The sequence below is a fragment of the Arachis ipaensis genome, chromosome B3, assembly GCF_059453495.1.
Source record: "Arachis ipaensis isolate K30076 ecotype BB chromosome B3, ASM5945349v1, whole genome shotgun sequence".
Taxonomy (NCBI): domain Eukaryota; kingdom Viridiplantae; phylum Streptophyta; class Magnoliopsida; order Fabales; family Fabaceae; genus Arachis; species Arachis ipaensis.
Window position 1 is genome coordinate 72,086,038 of NC_142438.1, and position 26,183 is coordinate 72,112,220.

At 37.2% G+C, this 26,183-nt stretch overlaps 1 protein-coding gene and 2 non-coding genes across 3 annotated transcripts; 2 read left to right on the forward strand and 1 right to left on the reverse strand.

Annotated features, from left to right (window-relative positions):
* The first annotated feature begins 3,599 nt into the window (after positions 1-3,599).
* LOC148571095 (small nucleolar RNA R71) lies at positions 3,600-3,707 on the forward strand. Its single transcript, XR_015908202.1, has one exon. It is a non-coding gene; the product is annotated as a small nucleolar RNA R71 (small nucleolar RNA).
* Positions 3,708-12,398: 8,691 nt separating this feature from the next.
* On the forward strand, positions 12,399-12,506 carry LOC148571096 (small nucleolar RNA R71). The gene has a single exon (XR_015907849.1). It is a non-coding gene; the product is annotated as a small nucleolar RNA R71 (small nucleolar RNA).
* An 8,196-nt stretch (positions 12,507-20,702) lies between these two features.
* LOC107633156 (uncharacterized) lies at positions 20,703-24,054 on the reverse strand. The gene is made up of 4 exons (XM_016336792.3): positions 23,822-24,054; positions 22,171-22,749; positions 21,242-21,281; positions 20,703-21,114 (listed from the first exon to the last, which is right to left on the reverse strand). Exons 1-4 carry the CDS (start codon positions 23,877-23,879, stop codon positions 20,856-20,858), a joined length of 936 nt encoding a protein of 311 aa, XP_016192278.1. The 5' UTR covers positions 23,880-24,054; the 3' UTR covers positions 20,703-20,855.
* Positions 24,055-26,183: the final 2,129 nt, after the last annotated feature.

Consider the following 26,183-nt stretch of genomic DNA (forward strand, 5'->3'; position numbering starts at 1 on the left):
TCTCATGGTGATGAGCTTCATGTGTCTCTTGAGATCCATGAATGGGCTCTCTTGCTTGCTCCATCCTTTTCTTAGTGATGGGCTTCTCTTCCTCAATAGGAATGTCTCATTCTATGGAAGCTCCAGCTGAGTAACATAGATGGCAAATAAGATGAGGAAAAGCTAGCCTTGCCCCAGGAGAGGGCTTTTCGGCTATTTTGTAGAATTCAAGGGAGATGACTTCATGAACTTCTACCTCCTCTCCAATCATGATGCTATGAATCATGATGGCCCGATCCACAGTAACTTCAGATCGGTTGCTAGTGGAGATGATGGAGCGTTGGATGAACTCCAACCATCCTCTAGCCACAGGCTGGAGGTCCAGTCTTCTTAACTGAACCGGCTTGCCTTTGGAGTCAATCTTCCATTGAGCTCCTTCCACACATATGTCCATGAGGACTTGGTCCAACCTTTGATTAAAGTTGACCCTTCTAGTGTAGAGGCGTGCATCTCCTTGCATGATAGGCAAGTTAAACGCCAACCTCATATTTTCTGGACTAAAATCTAAGTATTTCCCCCGAACCATTGTAATATAATTCTTTGGGTTTGGGTTCTTACTTTGATCATGGTTCCTAGTGATCCATGCATTGGCATAGAACTCTTGAACCATTAGGATGCCGACTTGTTGGATGGGGTTTGTTAGAACTTCCCAACCTCTTCTTTGGATTTCATGTCGGATCTCTGGATAATCATTCTTCTTGAGCTTGAAAGGGACCTCAGGGATCACCTTCTTCTTGACCACAACATCATAGAAGTGGTCTTGATGAGCTTTGGAGATGAATCTTTCCATCTCCCATGACTCAGAGGTAGAAGCTTTTGTCTTCCCTTTCCCTTTTCTAGAGGATTCTCCGGTCTTAGGTTCCATCAATAGTAATGGAAAAACAAAAAGCTTATGATTTTACCACACCAAACTTAGAATTTTGCTCGCCCTCGAGCAAGAGAAGAAAGAATAGATGAAGAAGAAGAAGAAATGGAGAAGAGGGAGAGAGAGATGTGTTTCGGCCAAGGAGGGGAAGAGAGGGTTGTTTTGTGTGAAAATGAAGAAGAATGGAGGGCTTTATATAGTGAAGGGATGGGGGTAAGGTTCGGCCATAAGGGTGGGTTTTGGGTGGGAAAGTGATTTTGAATTTTGAAGGTAGGTGGAGTTTATGAGGTAGGTTTATGGGGAAGAGTGGATGGATGTGAGTGGTGAAGTGGTGATTGGGAAGAGAGATTGAGGTGATTGGAGAAGAGTTTTGGGAAAGAGTGTTTATGGGATTGTGTGAAAGAGGGGTGAGAAGAAGTGAGTGGAGGTAGGTAGGGATCCTGTGGGGTCCACAGATCCTGAGGTGATCCTGTGGGGTCCACAGATCCTGAGGTGTTCAAGGATTTACAACCTTGCACCAAATTAGGCATGCAAAATGCCCTTGCACACAATTCTGGGCGTTCAGCGCCAGATTGGTGCTTGTTCTGGGCGTTGAACACCCATTTGTTGCATATTTCTGGCGTTGAACGCCAGAACCATGCTTGTTCTGGGCGTTCAGCGCCAGCTCTTCTCCAGGGTGCAATTCTGGCGTTCAAACGCCCAGATGCTGCCCATTTTGGGCGTTCAGCGCCAGAACCATGCTCTGTTCTGGCGTTGAACGCCAGCCAGATGCTTCTTACTGGCGTTTAAACGCCAGTAAGGTCTTCCTCCAGGGTGTGATTTTTCTTCTGCTGTTTTTGATTCCGTTTTCAATTTTTATATTTATTTTGTGACTCCACATGATCATGAACCTAATAAAACATGAAAGAACAAGAAAAATAAAATTAGATAAATAAAAATTGGGTTGCCTCCTAACAAGCGCTTCTTTAATGTCAATAGCTTGACAGTGGGCTCTCATGGAGCCTCACAGATGTTCAGAGCATTGTTGAGACTTCCCAACACCAAACTTAGAGTTTGGATATGGGAGTTTAACACCAAACTTAGAGTTTGGTTGTGGCCTCCCAACACCAAACTTAGAGTTTGACTGTGGGGGCTCTGGTTGACTCTGTTTTGAGAGAAGCTTACTGTGCCTCTTTTCCATGTTTACATAAGGGTAACCTTGAGTTGTAAACACAAGGGAGTCCTCATTCAATTGAAGGACTAATTCACCTCTGTCAACATTAATCACAGCTCTTGCTGTGGCTAGGAAAGGTCTTCCAAGGATGATGGATTCATCCTCATCCTTCCCAGTATCAAGGATTATGAAATCAGCAGGGATGTAAAGGCCTTCAACCTTTACTAACACATCCTCTACTTGTCCATAAACCTGTTTTCTTGAATTGTTTGCCATCTCTAATGAGATTTTAGCAGCTTGCACCCCATAGATTCCCAGTTTCTCTATTACAGAGAGGGGCATGAGGTTTATCCCTGAACCAAGGTCACACAGAGCCTTTTCAAAGATCATGTTGCCTTTGGTACAAGGTATTACGAACTTTCCAGGATCCTGTTTCTTCTGAGGCAATGTCAGTTGATCTAGATCACTTAGTTCATTGGTGAACAAGGGAGGTTCATCTTTCCAAGTCTAAATACCAAATAGTTTGGCATTCAGCTTCATGATTGCACCAAGGTACTTGGTAACTTGCTCTTCAGTAACATCCTCATTCTCTTCAAAAGAGGAATACTCATCAGAGCTCATGAATGGCATAAGGAGGTTCAATGGAATCTCTATGTTCTCTAGATGAGTCTCAGATTCCTTTGGTTCCTCAAAGGAAAACTCCTTATTGATCACTGGATGTCCCAAGAGGTCTTCCTCACTGGGATTTACGCCCTCCCCTTCCTCTCCAGGTTCGGCCATGGTGGTTATGTCAATGGCCTTGCACTCTCCTTTTGGATTTTCTTCTGTATTGCCTGGGAGAGTACTAGGAGGGATTTCAGTGATCCTTTTACTCAGCTGGCCCACTTGTGCCTCCAAATTTCTAATGGAGGACCTTGTTTCATTCATGAAACTTACAGTGGCCTTAGATAGATCAGAGACTAAGTTTGCTAATTTAGAGGTATTTTGTTCAGAGTTCTCTGTCTGTTGCTGAGTGGATGATGGAAAAGGTTTACTATTGTTGAACCTATTTCTTCCACCATTATTAAAGCCTTGTTGAGGCTTTTGTTGATCCTTCCATGAGAGATTTGGGTGATTTCTCCATGAGGGGTTATAGGTGTTTCCATAAGGTTCACCCATGTAATTCACCTCTGCTATTGCAGGGTTTTCAGGATCATAAGCTTCTTCTTCAGAAGATGCCTCTTGAGTACTGTTGGATGCAGCTTGCATTCCATTCAGACTCTGAGAAATCATATTGACTTGCTGAGTCAATATTTTATTCTGAGCCAATATGGCATTCAGAGTATCAGTTTCGAGAACTCCCTTCTTCATAGGTGTCCCATTACTCACAGGATTCCTCTCAGAAGTGTACATGAACTGGTTATTAGCAACCATGTCAATGAGTTCTTGAGCTTCTGCAGGCGTTTTCTTTAGGTGAATGGATCCACCTGCAGAAGTATCCAATGACATTTTAGCCAATTCAGATAGACCATCATAGAATATATCCAGGATGGTCCATTCTGAAAGCATGTCAGAAGGACACTTTTTGGTCAGTTCTTTGTATCTCTCCCAAGCTTCATAGAGGGATTCACCTTCTTTCTATCTGAAGGTCTGAACATCCACTCTAAGCTTACTCAGCTTTTGAGGAGGAAAGAACTTGGCTAAGAAAGCCTTGACCAGCTTATCCCAAGAGTTCAGGCTATCTTTGGATTGAGAGTCCAACCATATTCTAGCTCTATCTCTCACAGCAAAAGGGAAAAGCATGAGCCTGTAAACTTCAGGATCTACTCCATTAGTCTTAACAGTATCACATATCTGCAAGAATTCAGTTAAGAACTGAAAAGGATCTTCATATGGAAGTCCATGAAACTTGCAGTTCTGCTGCATCAGAGAAACTAATTGAGGTTTAAGCTCAAAATTGTTTGCTCCAATGGCAGGAATGGAGATGCTTCTTCCATGTAAATTGGAATTAGGTGCAGTAAAGTCACCAAGCATCCTCCTTGCATTATTATTATTTTCGGCTGCCATCTCCTCTTCCTGTTCGAAAATTTCTGAGAGGTGCTTGCTGGATTGTTGTAATTTAGCTTCTCTTAGTTTCCTCTTCAGAGTCTTTTCAGGTTCTGGATCTGCTTCAACAAGAATGTTCTTGTCCTTGCTCCTGCTCATATGAAAAAGAGGGACAGAAAAATAATAATAATAGGGATCCTTTTTACCACAGTATAGAGGTCCCTGTGTGAGTAGAAGAAAAGAAGAAGAAAAAAAATTCGAACACAGATGGAAGAGGGGGTTCGAATTTGGGTGAGATGAAGTGTTAGTAGATGAATAAATAAATAGAAGGAGATAAGAGAGGGAGAGAATTTTCGAAAATAATTTTTGAAAAAGAGTTAGTGATTTTCGAAAATAGTTTTTGAAAAAGGTTAGTAATTTTTCGAAAATTAAAATCAAAAAATTAAAATAATTAGTTAATTAAAAAGAAATTTTGAAAAAGAGGGAAGATATTTTCGAAAATTAAAGAGAGAGAGTTAGTTAGGTAGTTTTGAAAAAGATAAGAAACAAACAAAAAGTTAGTTAGTTAGTTGAAACAAATTTGAAAATCAATTTTGAAAAGATAAGAAGATAAGAAGTTAGAAAGGATATTTTAAAATCAAATTTTGAAAAAGATAAGATAAAGAGATATTTTTGAAAAGATATGATTGAAATTAGTTTTGAAAAAGATTTGATTTTTAAAATCACAATTAATGACTTAATTCACAAAAAATCACAAGATATGATTCTAGAACTCAAAGTTTGAATCTTTCTTAACAAGTAAGTAACAAACTTGAAATTTTTGAATCAAAACATTAATTGATGATGTTATTTTCGAAAATTAGGAGATAAAGATAAGAAAAATATTTTTGAAAAATATTTTTAAAATTTTCGAAAATAACTAAGAAAAATGAAAAAAATTTGATTTTTGAAAAAGATTTTGAAAAAGATAAGATTTTTAAATTGAAAATTTGATTTGACTCATAAGAAACAACTAGATCTTAAAAATTTTTGAAAAAGTCCAATCTAATTTTCGAATTTTTAAGAGAGAAAAAGGGGAAGACATTTTTTTGATTTTTGAAATTTTAATGATGAGAGAGAAAAACATGCAAAATGATGCAATGCATGAAAGTTATGGATCAAAGCAAGGAATGCATGCAAGAATGCTATGAATGTCAAGATGAACACCAAGAACACTTTGAAGATCATGATGAACATCAAGAACATATTTTTGAAAATTTTATATGCAAAGAAAACATGCAAGACGCCAAACTTAGAAATCTTTCATGTTTAGACACTATGAATGCAAAAATGCACATGAAAAACAAGAAAAGATGCAAAACAAGAAAACATCAAGATCAAACAAGAAGACTTACCAAGAACAACTTGAAGATCATGAAAAACACCATGAATGCATGAATTTTTCGAAAAATGCAAGATGAACATGCAATTGACACCAAACTTTAAATCTGACTCAAGACTCAAACAAGAAATACAAAATATTTTTTTGTTTTTATGATTTTATGATTTTTTTTGTATTTTTTTTTAATTTTTTTCGAAAATCATTTTGAAAAAGAAAAATAAGGATTCCAAAATTTTTAATATGAATTCCAGGAATCTTATGCTCTTTAGTCTAAAGCTCCAATCAAAGGGTCAGGCATGGCTTAATAGCCAACCAAGCTTTAGTATGTAACTCAGACATGACACGCCTGACATTCCCTATCCAGAAGAATTAGACATGGCTTTACAGCCAGCCAGGCTTCAACATGCTTCATGAAACATGGTGTACGAAATTGTGATGTCCAGGCTCAAACAATCCCTGGCAACGTGAGCAACTTGGTGCGCTGATCTCATACATAATTGTCACAACTTCGATACAACTAACCAGCAAGTGCACTGGGTCGTCCAAGTAATACCTTACGTGAGTAAGGGTCGAATCCCACGGAGATTGTTGGTATGAAGCAAGCTATGGTCACCTTGTAGATCTCAGTCAGGCGGATATAAAGTGATAATGGTGTTTTCGAATATGATATAATAAAAGAGGGATAGAGATACTTATGTAATTCGTTGGAAGGAATTTCAGATAAGCGAATGGAGGTGCTTTCGTTCCTCTGGACCTCTGCTTTCCTGCTATCTTCATCCAATCAGTCTTACTCCTTTCCATGGCTGGCTTTATGCAAGGGCATCACCGTTGTCAGTGGCTACATCCCCTCCTCTCAGTGAAAGATATGCTCACATGCTCTGTCACAGCACGGCCATTCATCTGTCGGTTCTCGATCAGCTGGAATAGGATTCACCCTCCTTTTGCGTCTGTCACTAACGCCCAGCACTCGCGAGTTTGAAGCTCGTCACAGTCATTCAATCATTGAATCCTACTCGGAATACCACAGACAAGGTTTAGACTTTCCGGATTCTCTTGAATGCCGCCATCATTCTAGCTTACGCCACGAAGATTCTGGTTAGGAGATCTAAGAGATACTCATTCTAGCTTAATTCATGTAGAACAGAAGTGTTTGTCAGGCACGCGTTCATAAGGGAGAAGGATGATGAGCGTCACACATAATCATCACCTTCATCACGTTCTTGGGTACGAATGGATATCTTAGAAGCAATATAAGATGAATTGAATAGAAAACAGTAGTACTTTGCATTAATCTTTGAGGAACAGCAGAGCTCCACACCTTAATCTATGGAGTGTAGAAACTCTACCGTTGAAAATACATAAGTGAAAGGTCCAGGCATGGCCGAGATGGCCAGCCCCCTAAATGAGATCAATAGTCTCCTAAGATGAACAATGGAATAAAACTGAGACCAAAGATACCTAATACAATAGTAAGAGGTCCTATTTATAATAAACTAGCTACTAGGGTTTACATGAGTAAGTAATTGATGCATAAATCCACTTCCTGGGCCCACTTGGTGTGTGTTTGGGCTGAGCCTAAGTGTTGCACGTTCAGAGGCCATTTGTGGAGTTGAACGCCAGTTTCTGTGCCAGTTTGGGCGTTCAACTCTGGTTTTGGATCCTTTTCTGGCGCTGGATGCCAGATTTGGGCAGAAGGCTGGCGTTGAAAGCCAGTTTACGTCATCAATTCTTGGCCAAAGTATGGACTATTATATATTGCTGGAAAGCGCTGGATGTCTACTTTCCAACGCAATTGGAAGCGCGCCATTTCGAGTTATGTAGCTCCAGAAAATCCACTTTGAGTGCAGAAAGGTCAGAATCCAACAGCATCAGCAGTCCTTTTTCAACCTCTGAATCTGATTTCTGCTCAAGTCCCTCAATTTCAGCTAGAAAATACCTGAAATCACAGAAAAACACACAAACTCATAGTAAAGTCCAGAAATGTGAATTTAACACAAAATCTATTAAAAACATTCCTAAAAGTAACTAGATCCTACTAAAAACAATGTCAAAAAGCGTATAAATTATCCGCTCATCACAACACCAAACTTAAATTGTTGCTTGTCCCCAAGCAACTGAAAATCAAATAGGATAAAAAGAAGAGAATATACTATAAATTCCAAACTATCAATGAAACATAGCTCCAATCATATGAGCGGGACTTATAGCTTTTTGCCTCTTAAATAGTTTTGGCATCTCACTTTATCCATTGAGGTTCAGAATGATTGGCATCTATAGGAACTCAGAGTTCAGATAGTGTTATTGATTCTCCTAGTTCAGTATGATGATTCTTGAACACAGCTTCCTTATGAGTCTTGGCCGTGGCCCTAAGCACTTTGTTTTCCAGTATTACCACCGGATACATAAATGCCACAGACACATAATTGGGTGAACCTTTTCAGATTGTGACTCAGCTTTGCTAAAGTCCCCAATTAGAGGTGTCCAGGGTTCTTAAGCACACTCTTTTTTTTGCTTTGGACCTTGACTTTAACCGCTCAGTCTCAAGTTTTCACTTGACACCTACACGCCACAAGCACATGGTTAGGGACAGCTTGGTTTAGCCGCTTATACTAGGATTTTATTCCTTTAGGCCCTCCTATCCACTGATGCTCAAAGCCTTGGGATCCTTTTTATTTGCCCTTGCCTTTTGGTTTTAAGGGTTATTGGCTTTTTCTGCTTGCTTTTTCTTTTTCTTTCTATTTTTTTCGCCTATTTTTTTTCTCTTTTTTTTTTTTCTGCAAGCTTTGTTTTTTTGCTGCTTTTTCTTGCTTCAAGAATCATTTTTATGATTTTTCAGATTATCAAATAACATGTCTCCTAGTCATCATTCTTTCAAGAGCCAACATATTTAACATTCTTAAACAACAACTTCAAAAGACATATGCACTGTTCAAGCATACATTCAGAAAACAAGAAGCATTATCACCACATCAATATAATTAAGCTAAGTTCAAGGATAAATTCGAAACTCATGTACTTCTTGTTCTTTTGAATTAAAACATTTTTCATTTAAGAGAGGTGATGGATTCATAGGACATTCATATCTTTAAGACAAAGTTACTAACTACTAATGATCATGTAATGAAGACACAAACATAGATCAGCACATAACATAGAAAACGAAAAACAGAGGAAATAAGAACAAGGAATGAATCCACCTTAGTGATGGTGGCGTTTCCTTCTTGAGGAACCAATGATGTCCTTGAGTTCTTCTATGTCTCTTCCTTGTCTTTGTTGCTCCTCCCTCATTGCTTTTTGATCTTCTCTTATTTCATGGAGCATGATGGAGTGCTCTTGATGTTCCACCCTTAGTTGTCCCATATTGGAACTCAGTTCTTCTAGGGAGGTGTTGATGTGCTCCCAATAGTTTTGTGGAGGAAAGTGCATTTGAGGCATTTCCGGAATCTCATGGTGATGAGCTTCTTGCGCCTCTTGAGCTCCATGACTGGGCTCTCTTGCTTGCTCCATCTTTTTCTTAGTGATGGGCTTTTCCTCTTTAATGAGGATATCTCCCTCTATGTCAATCCCGGCTGAATTGCATAGGTGGCAAATGAGGTGAGGAAAGGCTAACTTTGCCATAGTGGAGGACTTGTCAGCCACCTTGTAGAGTTCTTGAGGTATAATTTCATGAACTTCCACCTCTTCTCCAATCATGATGCTATGGATCATGATGGCCCGGTCTATAGTAACTTCAGACCGGTTGCTAGTGGGAATGATTGAGCATTGAATAAACTCCAACCATCCTCTAGCTATAGGCTTGAGGTCCAATCTTCTTAGTTGAACCGGCTTGCCTTTGGAGTCAATCTTCCGTTGAGCTCCTTCTACACATATGTCCATAAGGACTTGGTCCAACCTTTGATCAAAGTTGACTCTCCTTGTGTAGGGGCGTGCGTTCTCTTCCATGTATGGCAAGTTGAACGCCAACCTCACATTCTCCGGACTAAAATCTAAGTATTTCCCCCGAACCATTGTAACATAGTTCTTTGGATCCGGGTTCATACTTTGATCATGGTTCTTGGTGATCCATGCATTGGCATAGAACTCTTGAACCATTAGGATGCCGACTTGTTGGATGGGATTTGTTAGAACTTCCCAACCTCTTCTTTGAATTTCATGTCGGATCTCCGGATACTCATTTCTTTTGAGTTTAAAAGGGACCTCAGGGATCACCTTCTTCTTGGCCATAACATCATAGAAGTGGTCTTGATGGGCTTTAGAGATGAACCTTTCCATCTCCCATGACTCGGATGTGGAAGCTTTTGTCTTCCCTTTCCCTCTTCTAGAGGATTCTCCGGTCTTAGATGCCATCAATGGTAATGGAAAAACAAAAAAGCTATGCTTTTACCATACCAAACTTAGAATATTGCTCGCCCTCGAGCAATAAACAAAAGAATAAAAGAAGAAGAAGAAGAAATATGGAGAGGGAGAGGGAGATGTGGTTTCGGCCAAGAGGAGTGTAGAGGGGTGTGTTGTGTGAATTTGGTGAAGAATGGAGGTCTTTATATAGGGAATGGAGGGGGGGATAAGGTTCGGCCATATGGGTGGGTTTGGGTGGGAAATTGGTTTTGAATTTTGAAGGTAGGTGGAGTTTATGAGGTAGGTTTATAGGGAAGAGGAGATGGATGTGAGTGGTGAAGGTTTAGTGGGGAAGAGAGATTGAGGTGATTGGTGAGGGGTTTGTAGGGAAGAGTGTTTATGGGGTTGTGTGAAAGAGAGTGGTGAGAAGAAGTGAGTAGAGGTAGGTGGGGATCCTGTGGGGTCCACAGATCCTGAGGTGTTCAAGGAATTACATCCCTGCACCCATTAGGCATGTAAAAATGCCTTTGTACCCAACTCTGGGCGTTCAGCGCCAGGTTGGTGGCCATTTTGGGCGTTCAACGCCCATTTGTATGCCATTTCTGGCGTTGAACGCCAGAACCATGCCTGTTCTGGTGTTCAGCGCCCAGAAGCTGCCCATTTTGGGCGTTCAGCGCCAGAACCATGCTCTGTTCTGGCGCTGAACGCCAGACAGATGCTCCTCCAGGGTGTGATTTTTCTTCTGCTGTTTTTGATTCCGTTTTCAATTTTTATATTTATTTTGTGACTCCACATGATCATGAACCTAAGAAAACATGAAAAATAATAAAACTAAGAATTAGATAAACATTGGGTTGCCTCCCAACAAGCGCTTCTTTAATGTCAATAGCTTGACAGTGGGCTCTCATGGAGCCTCACAGATGTGCAGAGCTTTGTTGAGACTCTCCAACACCAAACTTAGAGTTTGGATATGGGAGTTCAACACCAAACTTAGAGTTTGGTTGTGGCCTCCCAACACCAAACTTAGAGTTTGACTGTGGGGGCTCTGGTTGACTCTGCTTGGAGAGAAGCTTTTCCTGCTTCCTCTCCATGGTTGCAGAGGGAGATCCTTGAGTTTTAAACACAAGGGAGTTTTCATTCCATTGGAGGACTATTTCACCTCTGTCAACATCAATCACAGCTCTTGCTGTGGCCAGGAAAGGTCTTCCTAAGATGATGGATTCATCCTCTTCCTTTCCAGTATCCAGGACTATGAAATCAGCAGGGATGTAAAGGCCTTCAACCTTTACTAACACGTCCTGTACTTGTCCATAAGCCTGTTTTCTTGAGCTGTCTGCCATCTCTAATGAGATTTTAGCAGCTTGCACCCCATAGATTCCCAGTTTCTCTATTACAAAGAGGGGCATGAGGTTTATTCCTGAACCAAGGTCACACAGAGCCTTAAAGATCATGGTGCCTATGGTACAAGGGATTATGAACTTTCCAGGATCCTGTCTCTTCTGAGGCAATTTCAGTTGATCCAGAACACTTAGTTCATTGATGAACAAGGGAGGTTCAACTTCCCAAGCATCAATGCCAAATAATTTGGCATTCAGCTTCATGATTGCACCAAGAAACTTGGCAGTTTGCTCTTCAGTGACATCCTCATTCTCTTCAGAAGAGGAATACTCATCAGAGCTCATGAAGGGCATAAGGAGGTTCAATGGAATCTCTATGGTCTCTAGATGAGCCTCAGAGTCCTTTGGTTTCTCAGAGGGAAGCTCCTTATTGATCATTGGACGTCCCAGGAGGTCTTCCTCCTTGGGATTCACGTCCTCTCCTCTCCTTACAGGTTCGGCCATGGCGCTTATGTCAATGGCCTTGAACTCTCCTTTTGGGTTCTCTTCTGTATTGCTTGGGAGAGTACTAGGAGGGATTTCAGTGATCCTTTTACTCAGCTGGCCCACTTGTGCTTCCAAATTTCTAATGGAAGACCTTGTTTCATTCATGAAACTTACAGTGGCTTTAGATAGATCAGAGACTAGATTTGCTAAATTAGAAGCATTTTGTTCAGAGTTCTCTGTCTGTTGCTGAGTTGATGATGGAAAAGGTTTATTATTGTTAAACCTGTTTCTTCCACCATTATTAAAGCCTTGTTGGGGCTTTTGATCCTTCCATGAGAAATTTGGATGATTTCTCCATGTTGAGTTATAGGTGTTTCCATAAGGTTCACCTAAGTAATTTACCTTTGCTATTGCGGGGTTCTCAGGATCATAGGCTTCTTCTTCAGAAGATGCCTCTTGAGTACTGTTGGATGCAGCTTGCATTCCATGCAGACTCTGAGAGATCATATTGACTTGCTGAGTCAATATTTTGTTCTGAGCCAATATGGCATTCAGAGTGTCAACTTCAAGAACTCCCTTCTTCATAGGCGTCCCATTATTCACAGGATTCCTTTCAGAAGTGTACATGAACTGGTTATTAGCAACCATGTCAATGAGTTCTTGAGCTTCTGCAGGCGTTTTCTTTAGGTGAATGGATCCACCTGCAGAAGTGTCCAGTGACATCTTTGATAGCTCAGATAAACCATCATAGAATATATCCAGGATGGTCCATTCTGAAAGCATGTCAGAAGGACACTTTTTGGTCAACTGTTTGTATCTTTCCCAAGCTTCATAGAGGGATTCACCTTCTTTCTGTCTAAAGGTTTGAACATCAGCTCTAAGCTTGCTCATCTTTTGAGGAGGAAAGTACTTGGCTAAGAAAGCCGTGACCAGCTTATCCCAAGAGTTCAGGCTGTCTTTGGGTTGAGAATCCAACCATAATCTAGCTCTGTCTCTTACAGCAAAAGGAAAAAGCAGGAGCCTGTAGACTTTAGGATCTACTCCATTAGTCTTAACAGTATCACATATCTGCAAGAATTCAGTTAAGAACTGAAAAGGATCTTCAGATGGAAGTCCATGAAACTTGCAGTTCTGCTGCATCAGAGAAACTAACTGAGGTTTCAGCTCAAAGTTGTTTGCTCCAATGGCAGGAATGGAGATGCTTCTTCCATGTAAATTGGAATTAGGTGCAGTAAAGTCACCAAGCATTCTCCTTGCATTGTTGTTGGGTTCGGCTGCCATCTCCTTTACTTGTTGGAAATTTTCAATTAAGTTGTCTCTGGATTGTTGTATTTTAGCTTCTCTTAATTTTCTCTTCAGAGTCCTTTCAGGTTCTGGATCAGCTTCAATAAGAATGCCTTTTTCTCTGTCCCTGCTCATAAGAAAGAGGAGAGAAAAAGAGAAGAAGAGGAATCCTCTATGTCACAGTAAAGAGGATCCTTATTGTTAGTAGAAGAAAAGAGGAAGAAATTCGAACACAGATAGAAGAGGGGGGTTCGAATTTGGTGATGATGTGAGGAAGAGATGTTAGTTAATGAATGAATAAATAGAATAGGATGAGAGAGAGAGAGGGAATTTTCGAAAATTATTTTTGAAAAGGAGTTAGTGATTTTTGAAATTTGGTTTTTGAAAATGTGTTAGTAATTTTCGAAAATTAAGATTTAAAAAAATAAAATAATTAATAAATTAAAAAAGAAATTTTGAAAAAGGGGGAAGATATTTTCGAAAATGAGAGAGAGAGAGTTAGTTAGGTGGTTTTGAAAAAGTTAAGAAACAAACAAAAAGTTAGTTAGTTAGTTGAAACAAATTTTGAAAAGATAGGAAGTTAGGAAGTTAGAGAAGATATTTTGAAATCAAATTTTTGAAAAAGATAAGATAAGAAGATATTTTGGAAATTAATTTTGAAAAAGATTTGATTTTTAAAATCTCAATTAATGACTTGATTCATAAGAAATCACAAGATATGATTCTAGAACTTAAAGTTTGAATCTTTCTTAACAAGCAAGTAACAAACTTCAAATTTTTGAATCAAAACATTAATTGATTATGTTATTTTCGAAAATTTGGTATAAAAATAAGAAAAAGATTTTTGAAAATTATTTTTGGAATTTCCGAAAATAACTAAGAATTTTGAAAAAGATTTGATTTTTGAAAAAGATTTTGAAAAAGATAAGATTTTCAAATTGAAAATTTGATTTGACTCATAAGAAACAACTTGATTTTAAAAATTTTTGATAAAGTCAACTCAAATTTTCGAATTTGATGAGAGAAAAAGGGAAAGATATTTTTTTTATTTTTGAATTTTTATGATGCAAGAGAAAAACACTAAAAGGATGCAATGCATGAAATTTTTAGATCAAAACAATGAATGCATGCAAGAATGCTATGAATGTCAAGATGAACACCAAGAACACTATGAATGTCAAGATGAACATCATAGACACAATTTTGAAAAATTTTTAATGCAAAGAAAACATGCAAGACACCAAACTTAGAATTCTTTAATGCTTAGACACTAAGAATTCAAGAATGCATATGATAAACATGAAAAGACACAAAACAAAAAATCATCAAGATCAAACAAGAAGACTTACCAAGAACAACTTGAAGATCATGAAGAACACTATGAATGCATGATATTTTCGAAAAATGCAAGATGCATATGCAAGTGACACCAAACTTATGATACGACTCAAGACTCAAACAAGAAACAGAAAATATTTTTGATTTTTATGATTTTCTAATTTTTTTGGATTTTTCTTTTATATTTTTTGCATATTAACAGGAAAAATAAGGATTCCAAAAATTTTTAATATGAATTCCTGGAATCTTGCCATGTTAGTCTAAAGCTTCAGTCCAGGAATTAGACATGGCTCACTAGCCAGCCAAGCTTTCAAAGAAAGCTCCAGTCCAAAACACTAGACATGGCCAATGGCCAGCCAAGCTTCAGCAGGTGATCATGGATCAGCAGCAGGTGGATGAGCAACAACTAATTTGCTCTTGATAACAAATTGCAAGCCTCAGTCCAAATGAATTTAGACATGGCTTTACAGCCAGCCAGGCTTCACATGCTTCATGAAACACTAGAATTCATTCTTAAAAATTTTGAATAAATTTTTTTGAAAATATTTTTATTTTTTTCGAAAACAGATGAAAAAATTTTTTTGAAAATATTTTTTTTTGAAAAATTTTTGAAAACAAAACGAAAAGAAAATTACCTAATCTGAGCAACAAGATGAACCGTCAGTTGTCCAAACTCGAACAATCCCCGGCAACGGCGCCAAAAACTTGGTGCACGAAATTGTGATGTCCAGGCTCAAACAATCCCTGACAATGTGAGCAACTTGGTGCGCTGATCTCAATACATAATTGTCACAACTTCGATACAACTAACCAGCAAGTGCACTGGGTCGTCCAAGTAATACCTTACGTGAGTAAGGGTCGAATCCCACGGAGATTGTTGGTATGAAGCAAGCTATGGTCACCTTGTAGATCTCAGTCAGGCGGATATAAAGTGATAATAGTGTTTTCGAATATGATATAATAAAAGAGGGATAGAGATACTTATGTAATTCATTGGTAGGAATTTCAGATAAGCGAATGGAGGTGCTTTCGTTCCTCTGGACCTCTGCTTTCCTGCTATCTTCATCCAATCAGTCTTACTCCTTTCCATGGCTGGCTTTATGAAAGGGCATCACCGTTGTCAGTGGCTACATCCCCTCCTCTCAGTGAAAGATATGCTCACATGCTCTGTCACAGCACGGCCATTCATCTGTCGGTTCTCGATCATGCTGGAATAGGATTCACCCTCCTTTTGCGTCTGTCACTAACGCCAGCACTCGCGAGTTTGAAGCTCGTCACAGTCATTCAATCATTGAATCCTACTCGGAATACCACGGACAAGGTTTAGACTTTCTGGATTCTCTTGAATGCCGCCATCATTCTAGCTTACGCCACGAAGATTCTGGTTAGGAGATCTAAGAGATACTCATTCTAGCTTAATTCATGTAGAACAGAAGTGTTTGTCAGGCACGCGTTCATAAGGGAGAAGGATGATGAGCGTCACACATAATCATCACCTTCATCACGTTCTTGGGTACGAATGGATATCTTAGAAGCGAAATAAGATGAATTGAATAGAAAACAGTAGTACTTTGCATTAATCTTTGAGGAACAGCAGAGCTCCACACCTTAATCTATGGAGTGTAGAAACTCTACCGTTGAAAATACATAAGTGAAAGGTCCAGGCATGGCCGAGATGGCCAGCCCCCTAAACGAGATCAATAGTCTCCTAAGATGAACAATGGAATAAAACTGAGACCAAAGATACCTAATACAATAGTAAGAGGTCCTATTTATAATAAACTAGCTACTAGGATTTACATGAGTAAGTAATTGATGCATAAATCCACTTCCTGGGCCCACTTGGTGTGTGTTTGGGCTGAGCCTGAGTGTTGCACATGCAAAGGCCATTTGTGGAGTTGAACGCCAGTTTCTGTGCCAGTTTGGGCGTTCAACTCTGGTTTTGGATCCTTTTCTGGTGCTGGACGCCAGATTTGGGCAGAAGGCTGGCGTTGAACGCCAGTTTACGTCGTCAATTCTTGGCCAAAGTATGGACTATTATATATTGCTGGAAAGCTCTGGATGTCTACTTTCCAACGCAATTGGAAGCGCGCCATTTCGAGTTCTGTAGCTCCAGAAAATCCACTTTGAGTGCAGGGAGGTCAGAATCCAACAGCATCAGCAGTCCTTTTTCAACCTCTGAATCTGATTTCTGCTCAAGTCCCTCAATTTCAGCCAGAAAATACCTGAGATCACAGAAAAATACACAAACTCATAGTAAAGTCCAGAAATGTGAATTTAACACAAAATCTATTAAAAACATCCCTAAAAGTAACTAGATCCTACTAAAAACATACTAAAAACAATGTCAAAAAGCGTATAAATTATCCGCTCATCAAAACAATAGAATTCATTCTTAAAAATTCAGAAGAAAAATATATTTTTGAAAACATTTTTATTTTAAAATTTTTTTTTCAAAAACAAAGGAGAAATTTTTGAAAGATTTTTGAAATTTTTTTTTTGAAAATAAAACAAAAAGAAAATTACCTAATCTGAGCAACAAGATGAACCGTCAGTTGTTCAAACTCGAACAATCCCCGACAACGGCGCCAAAAACTTGGTGCACGAAATTGTGATCTCAGGCAACGGCGCCAGAAACTCTGTACGCACGTCTTAATAAATCGTTTTTCATTCACAACTTCGATACAACTAACCAGCAAGTGCACTAGGTCGTCCAAGTAATAAACCTTATGTGAGTAAGGATCGATCCCACGGAGATTGTTGGTATGAAGCAAGCTATGGTCACCTTGTAAATCTCAGTCAGGCAGATATCAAAAGGTTATGGAGTTTTCGAAATTAAATAATAAGTAAACATAAAATAAGGATAGAAACACTTATGTATATCATTGGTGAGATTTTCAGATAAGCGAATAGAGATGCTTTCGTTCCTCTGAATCTCTGCTTTCCCGCTGTCTTCATCCAATCAGTCTTACTCCTTTCCATGGCTGGCTTTATATAAGGACATCACCGTTGTCAATGGCTACTTTTAATCCTCTCTGGAAAATGGTCCGATGCGCTGTCACTGCATGGCTAATCGTCTGGAGGCATCACCCTTGCCAATGGCTGCATCCTATCCTCTTGTGAAAATGGTCCAAATGCTCTATCACAGCACGGCTAATCATCTGAGGTTCTCGATCATACTGGAATAGGATTCACCCTCCTTTTGCGTCTGTCACTACGCCCAGCACTCGCGAGTTTGAAGTTCATCATAGTCATTCAATCCTAGAGTCCTACTCGGAATACCACAGACAAGGTTTAGACTTTCCGGACTCTCATGAATGCCGCCATCAATCTAGCTTATACCACAAAGATTCTGATTAAGAGATCCAAGAGATACTCATTCAATCTAAGGTAGAACGGAAGTGGTTGTCAGGCACGCGTTCATAGGGGATGATGATGATTGTCACGTTCATCACATTCAGGTTGAAGTGCGAATAAATATCTTAGAAGCGGAATAAGTTGAATTGAATAGAAAAACAGTAGTACTTTGCATTAATCTTTGAGGAATAGCAGAGCTCCACACCTTAATCTATGGAGTGTAGAAACTCTACCGTTGAAAATACATAAGTTAAAGGTTCAGGCATGGCCGAATGGCCAGCCTCCAAAACGTGATCAAAGATGATCTGAAGATCATAAGATGTCTAATACAATAGTAAAAAGTCTTATTTATACTAAACTAGTTACTAGGGTTTACAGAAGTAAGTAATTGATGCATAAATCCACTTTCGGGGCCCACTTGGTGTGTGCTTGGACTGAGCTTGAATGTTACACGTGTAGAGGTCATTCTTGGAGTTGAACGCCAGTTTGTAACATATTTCTGGCGTTCAACTCTAGCTTGTGACGTGTTTCTGGCGTTTAACTCCAGACAGCAGCGTAGAACTGGCGTTCAACGCCCTTTTATGTCATCTAAACTTGGCCAAAGTATGAACTATTATATATTTCTGGAAAGCCCTAGATGTCTACTTTCCAACGAAATTGGAAGCGCGCCATTTTGAGTTCTATATCTCCAAAAAATCCACTTTGAGTGCAGGGAGATCAGAATCCAACAGCATCAGTAGTCCTTCTTCAACCTCTGAATCTGATTTTTGCTCAAGTCCCTCAATTTTAGCCAGAAAATACCTGAAATCACAGAAAAACACACAAACTCATAGTAAAGTCCAGAAATATGAATTTAACATAAAAACTAATGAAAACAACCCTAAAAGTAACCAGATTCTACTAAAAACATACTAAAAACAGTGCCAAAAAGCGTATAAATTATCCGCTCATCATTTACTGTCGGAATTTTTTGACGAAAAATATGACGCTAATAAAATTAACTTTGACGCCTCTATTTACCGTCGGATTCAGGTGCAGAATTTTAAGTATGATGGTAACTTATTCAAGTTATAAATTTCGACTCGTAATCGTTAGAAAATCCATCGGTAATGTCTGTCGCTAAATTCAATGGTATTTAGCATTTTTGTAGTGGATATTTTTCTCTATTTTGCTTCTGCTTCGTTGGTCTTTGTTGTTCTTCTCTGTTGGGTTGTGTGGATTACTATGGTTATGTTGTGTTAAATCTGCTTTTGCTTGCTACTGTATTGATTATGGTAGAGGGAGATGGTGGCGGCTGAAGAACATGTGGGTAGCAATAGTTGGAGGAGAAGGAGACGATGCTGTCCAGAGAATGGTGGATGGTGGCTTTGGGAGTGGTATAATTGAAATTTAAAAAAGTTGAATAAGGGTGTTTTTAGAAAAAATGTTATTAAAGTTTTAGTCCCATCTCCAAAAACTTCAGTCCTTTGTGTTCTCACTTTTTGGCAGTACTGAAAGGACTGAAATTTTAGAAACAGAGAATAAAATTTTAGTTTCAGTCTCTGGCCACTAAATACAATACTGAGTTCTAATCCCCTAGTCTCAGTCTCAGTACTCATTGCTAAACGCTATTTTAATGGTTATTATTCAATGTGTCAAGCAGATATGTGTTAAGGATGTCAACTTAAAGACATTTAACACTCTCAATATCAATTGGTGCAATTTGACACTATCAACTTAAAGACTCTTGATACTCTTAATGTTAATTAACACTGTCAACTTAAAATCACTTGACACTATCAATTAAAATGTCAATTGACATTCATAATTCAATGTGTCAAAAGTTAAGATAAATATTAATTAACACCCTTAATTTGTCGAAGTTAAGATAAAAGTTAATTAGAGCATTCAATAAATAATTAAATTTTCAGACTTTCAATCTTTATATGTCTTCAAATGAAAAATCTTAGGGGTATCATGTTACACAAAAAATAATATTACTTAAGAAAAAATAGTTGTTTAAGCAAAAGAATATTAGATAATGTTATTTTCAGTTTATGTTGTATTATTTTTAAGAAGTTAGTTTCAATACATTAAGAAAATTTTCAATTGACACTAGCAAAAGAGTCGTTTGAATCAAAATTTGAACTATACTAGAATTATAGGTATGCTATGTTAAAGATGTAACTGTCAATAATAACAATAGAGCACCAAAATAGAAAATACGGGAACATTTATCAATAATAGTAATAGAGTGTCAAGAAGCAACAAGTGCGGGAGCAGTTATTAATTGAAGTTTGAAAACTGACGAAAATATTCTAGGAATAATTATCAATTGACATTAGGTTAGTCTGTAAATAAACTTTTGGGCAAACGGTATAATCAGTTCAGTTTTTCTTGAAAAACAATTAAAAACTCAAAAATATTGTCAACCCCTCTAGCATCACAAAATAAAAATAAAAATCTTAAATAATTTTTCTGAAGTTTGAATTTAAACTTGTACTTTATTTTCTATTCTTCATTAAAGTTCTTTAATTTTATTTATTCTTTCTTTCTCGTTTAATTTCTGCATTTTATTTTACTTTTAGCATCTTGTATTTTTTGACCTTTAAATATTACTTCCGAAACTATAATTGAGATGCTAAAACAGCCACAAAAAGAATCGCTTCTTAAACTAAGATTGTCAAACAAAACTGAAAAATTATTAATTTATTTGTTGTTAATAATGGAATAAAAAATCGAGTAAAAGCGTCTCAATTTGCATTCTTGATAATATTAATTTAAGGGTTTTGTACAGAAGACTCAATAATAATAATAATAATAATAATAATAATAATAATAATAATAATAATAATAATAATAATAATAATAATTTATTTTTCTGTGTGTAAAACCTGTCTACAACAACCTATAAACCTTTCCTATCTCTATCACCTCTCCTAGCCTTTATAATCAAACTATAAGGATGTGCAAAGATGCTAATATTACTAGCAAGTCTTTCAGATATTAGAGCACAGAGGCTGCTGGCTGGAAATGATCTTAAGTGAATTTCCACAGTTTTTTTCTCTTTTTTTTTTTTTTTTTTGGAATGAATTTCCACAGCTTTTTTTTTTTTTTTTTTTTTGGCCTTTAATTTCCACAGCTTATACCGTCATTCGCATGAAGAAGAAGATGATGAGCAATACTAATAGACCCCCTTGGTGTTTCTTTTTTTTTTTTTTGTTTTCTGCTCATTGAGCCTCTTGCTTTGAATCCAGCTAGGTGCATGAATAATCCCTACATGAGGTGAATAGCGCATTGGCTGCCATACACGGTAACAAAGAGAAGCATGAAGGATTGAGAAAGAGGTGTGGCTTTGTTTGGGCTTCCAGTTGGGCCATAAACCGACGCTCCATCAGGAATTGTCATGCTTGGTGTTGATGGGGTCATTGTGGTGCCTCCTGGTGCAGTTGGGGTCATGGTGCTTCCTCCTGCTGTTGTTGGACTCATCATTCCATTTGGTGGGCTTTCATATGTTGATGTTGGTGGACTCATGCTGCATGATTGCATAAGGTGAATTAGATTTAATTGTCGGATTGAATTGGATAAACTGTTTTTATGTTTTATATACCAAAAAAGTGATTGATTTAATAGTTAAATTTTCTGGAGGGAGGTTTTCCCACCTTGATGATTTGGACGACGAATAGTGGCAGTTCCCATTACCTGAAATCGTCTCAAATTTTTAGAGAAGCAAATAATCTAATATGCAAGTACATATTCATCATGGATTAGTACAAAGATCAAAGCCACAAATCTAATAATTTAGTACGTTCACATACTTAATACAGATAGACAGACGTATAAGCATAATATAAGTTTACAATTCTAATAAATAAATAAATAAATATGCACACACTAACACTTAATTGTGCCATTAGAAAATTGAGTCAAGTAAATGAAGTTCACAATCCCAAAAGGATTCATATTTCATAAAACTTGACATTGGTATGATATGGAAGAAAATCTGTGCCACTTTAGTTATTGACTGAGTTTTATTCTTTTGAATTTCATAAATAAATCCAATAAGTTTGTCCGTTTTAAAAATACTTGTTGCATACTGCAATAATATATTTAACGTATGTTGCCAACGTATTTATTATGATACTCCTTATTGCTTTTAACTATTCACTTTTAAAATTCAATTTGATATAAAAACTTTGTATTTAAAAAATTAGGTCATAATTAATTTTTTATTATTTTCTTCCCGTAAAAATTCTATTATATTTTTTTTAGTATTTATATAATAAGGTTTCTATAGGAAGAAAGTAATTAATTGTGACCCAAACAACTCTATTATATAAAAAAGAAAAAATAAGTGGAAATAATTTTGTATATATATATATATATATATATATATATTATCTTAGACCGATAAAATATATTATATAATTTTTAAATTTTATTAATAAAAATAATGCGTTATAAATGTTCCGACTCTCGAAACAATAAAAAGTTGACATTTTCCACCATGGACTCAAACTGAATTGATGATGAGGGAATTAAGGAAGTAGTAATGCATACATAACATATAGTTAGTTAATGAGAGTCTTACTTGGATCCTTGTTTGTAAGTGTTGCTGTTCCTCCAAATGAACAACTAGTAGGTGCTGGATTCTTCTGGTAGTAGTCGTTGAAAGCATAAGAAGCATGATCTTTCAGTGTGTTTGGGTTATAACAACTTGCTCCGGGTTGAATTGCTGAACAATCAGCCCCATACCCACAAGCATAGTCAAGAGCCACTTTCAGAGCCTTGTCCTGTGCTGACGCACTTGCAATGCACCATTGACCTCCTGATATAGCAGGAGACGTTGGGGTTGTAGGATTTGTATTTGTATTTGGGCTTGTTTGCATTGTAGTTGGGGTTGTTGATGGGCTATTGTTTGGGTTTGTGTTTGGGGATGTGGTGGGGTTTGTAGGAGTCATGTAAGTGGGTGGGCTTGTAGTTGTTGGTATTGGTGGGCTTTGTCTTGTTGTGTAGGGTGATTGAGGAGTTGTTGGGTTTAATGTTGGGTATGGGCTTGCTGTGCCTGGTGTTGTAGGGTTAACTATGGGAACTGAATCCAATTGAGTATTAAATTGGTATGAGATTTCTTGGTGTCCTTCATCTCTTAATATTGTTGCCGTAGTTAGACCTGGAAAAGAAATTATAGTAAGGACCGAACTAGTGATCTGAATATACTAACTTATTAACCCAAGTTTAATTTTCTTTGATTTCTTCCAAGTTAGGTGGCAGAGCTTGTTGAAGAAATGTAGTCACAGGTTCGAGAAATTCACTAATGAATGAGTTCAGGTAAAATTGATGTGTAATCAGATTTATTTTCTCTAATGATTATTTAACGCATATTCGTCATAATGTTTTTGTAAATTATAATAGATCGTTTAATATTTTGTAAATATTATTACAGTTTACAAGTATATACAAATTAAATTCCAAATAAAAAGAATCAGGGCAGAAAAGGAGGACGAAAAAAATAAAAAAATAGTGTTTATATATATATATATATATATGCTTTTAGTTACGTATATCCAATTTCTTATATAGTTATTTATTTATAATAAATTCATTCTCATTGAAAATAAAATAAAATATTAAATGTTTATACATCAGTACACCACTTAAATATATTTACATCTAAAAATAAAAGAACAACTTTTAAAGATAGAAACTAATTATAACTTAAATATCAATTATGTTATGTTTAGATTAAAAATAAATTATCAAATTAATTATTCGTATAAAATACATATTTAAAATGAATTAAATAATATATATATTTATATACAAATATATAATGGTTAATTTTTAAAGTATATATAGCATTTTGACGTGCACCCACATATATATAGTTGTGTTGCAATGTGACATACACCCAACAATTTATCTCTGACCACTTTGCAATTGAATCTTGAAGGATGCATGACAAATTGACAATGATGGTGAAAAGAATAAAATATCCTCAATCATCCCTGAAGATTAACTTCCACCATTTGGCCATTGATGAATTCATTTCTAAAACTCATGGCATCAATATTATAAAAATAAAAATCCCACACCGTTAGTGCATTCCTGTCCTTTTGTCATACACGTTTTGCACTCTTAACTATATTAGGGTGTCACACTCAATCATCTATTCATCTATGACTATATCTATTAAATGAAACTTCTTTAAGAGCAAAGATCCAACCATATATATAAAGAATCACCTGAGGTGAAGAGAAGAGACAAGGAAAATAGCCCAAGGCGCCAAATTAGAGCCCCCATATCTGCACGTTTTTTCTAAGCTTGTCTTCTTACTTTTCCTTCTTAGCTATGAGCCTATATGAGAAATGCTTCAGTTGGAAGAGAGAGAAGCATCTCTATTGTGTTGATGTGAAAGAAAACTTTATCTTTCTAAAACCTCTTCTTTATATAATACATTAATACCACAAACCTGAGAATCATAGCTTTCTTGGATCAATGAGAGAAGGAAGAATATAATAAAACTTGAGCAAGGAGGCATCAGAGAAGTCGAAATTAGCAAGCAAGAGAGAAGTTTCTTTTTTAAAAAAAAAAAAAGAAAGAAAAGGAGAAAAAGGTGCATATAACGGTAAAAGGCAATAGGGTGATTCATCTGTTTATTATTCAAATCTGCCACTTAAGAGATGAAATATATAACAAAAAACATAATGAATTAGTCAACCGATATTTGGCATAACAAAAATGTTACGTCCGCACAAATTATGAGTCATATATATTTGTGTATAAATATATATTATTTAATTTATTTTTAATATATATTTTATATTTTAATATATATTCTATAAATAATAAATTTAATTTTTATTTTTTATGTACACCCAAGAAATATTTGTTTGCATCAAGGTTTTGAAAATCGGTGCGGACCGGACGGTCGAATTAGTCGAACCGTGAATCACTGAGGAAAACAACTCGAACCAATGCTAAAATTATAGATTTTAAAAATCGCAATTGAACTGGCAAACCGGTCAGGAATCGGTCGGTCAAATCGAACCGTGATCTAGCCGATTTTTTGAGTGGAGAACGAAATACCGCTGTTTCAGCTGCCAGATATGTACTTAGCCCTAATTCCATCCTCCCGTGTCAGATGCCCATATCCAGATTCCACTCATTCCAGAACGCTCTGCCTCTTTCACACTCAGTCCAGGGCAGGGCTCCTCTCAATCGAGCTCTTGGCTGTCCTTCACCTCCGTCCAGCCAGCGCCTCGTGCCGCCGCCGTCGTTCCTTCGAGCAGCCACTGTTTGCTCGCTCACTTTTCCTCCGTCGCGCAGCAGCCATTGATATCAACCTTCCCTTCCATCCCGCAGCCATCGCAACCTTCCTCCGTCGCGTAGCCACGCCACCGCCGAAGGTGCTCCTCCGCAACCACTGTCCCGTTTGAAGCTCGTTCGAAGGTGCTCCATCACTGTTCCTTGTCTTGGTCACTCGGTGTCTCTGTCTCCCTCTTGCATGCTCTGTTGAAGGATTCTTCTAGGTCAATTTTTTTATTAACTATGAAACTATGATTGAAGCATTGCTTGATTATGTGAAGCTTTGTGAACTGTGAAGTCACTGAAGTGTGAATTGATTTACTGATTTACTGAAGTCAGTGAAATGTAAAGCTCTGTGAATAATTTTTTATTAATTATGATTGAATAATTGTTTGATTCTTCTAGCTTCTAGTTCTAGGTAATTTTTTTATTAACTATGTGATTTACTGTTAGTGTGTGGGCTGTTGGTGTTTAGTATTATTTGTTTAGTCTCTTGTTGAACTGCCAGTGCTGCTACCTCTGTTGCTGTTTCTGTCATGCCTTGCTATCTTGTTACCATTGATTTCATCTTTCCTCATTCTTGTTCTACTTCAAAAGCATGCTAAATTTGTGAGTGTCCATCCTTTTTTAATATGTTTATAAATAATAAGATTAGACATTGATTTTTCTGATTATGGTTTTGGTCTGTATTTGATGATGTTCAAATTTCATAATTTTGTTACTGGCTCCTGAAAGTTGGATTTATTTTTCTAATATGCTTAACATCAGAAGATTTGGAAGAGTTTGTTACTCTTTATTAAGAATGTGCTGAAACTTTGTTAAAATTTGGCTAAAAATTTTGTTACAAGTTAGATAGATACTTAGATAGATGAGATATGCCAAACTGAAACTTGAAGGTGGAGAATGTTTCTTATGTCCAGTTGCTTATAGGCAGTGAAAATGGCATGTTACCTATAATAGGAATGTTGGCAGCCCCAAGAATGGCAAGCCTTAGGAGCTTGATGAGGCTTGTCATCCTTCATTGGCCCTTTTCATGGATGAGATCAAGATTAGATAAAATCAACAACAACAACATTAACAACAAGAGTTCTTTGCCTTCTGATTCAATGATAATTTGGTATCTTGCCCTTGAGATTGGAAATTTCTGGTTACATTATTGGCTGTTGCTGATTTATCATGCTATGATATTGAACTTAGCTTGGAGTAGATGATTGAATATTTGTTATTGATTTGGTTAATTCAATTTTTTTTTTTGGTTTTTTATGACTATCTTAACGATTTCAATGGTGATATATTGAA

Bases quoted from the DNA above. Each gene is read 5' to 3' on its own strand.
- LOC107633156 (XM_016336792.3), bottom strand. From the start codon at position 23,879: ATGGGGGCTCTAATTTGGCGCCTTGGGCTATTTTCCTTGTCTCTTCTC. The intron at 22,750-23,821 runs GTGATTCTTTAT...TTTCTTTTCCAG, and splicing joins GTCTCTTCTCTTCACCTCAG to GTCTAACTACGGCAACAATA. The intron at 21,282-22,170 runs GTAAGACTCTCA...AGACGATTTCAG, and splicing joins ACTTACAAACAAGGATCCAA to GTAATGGGAACTGCCACTAT.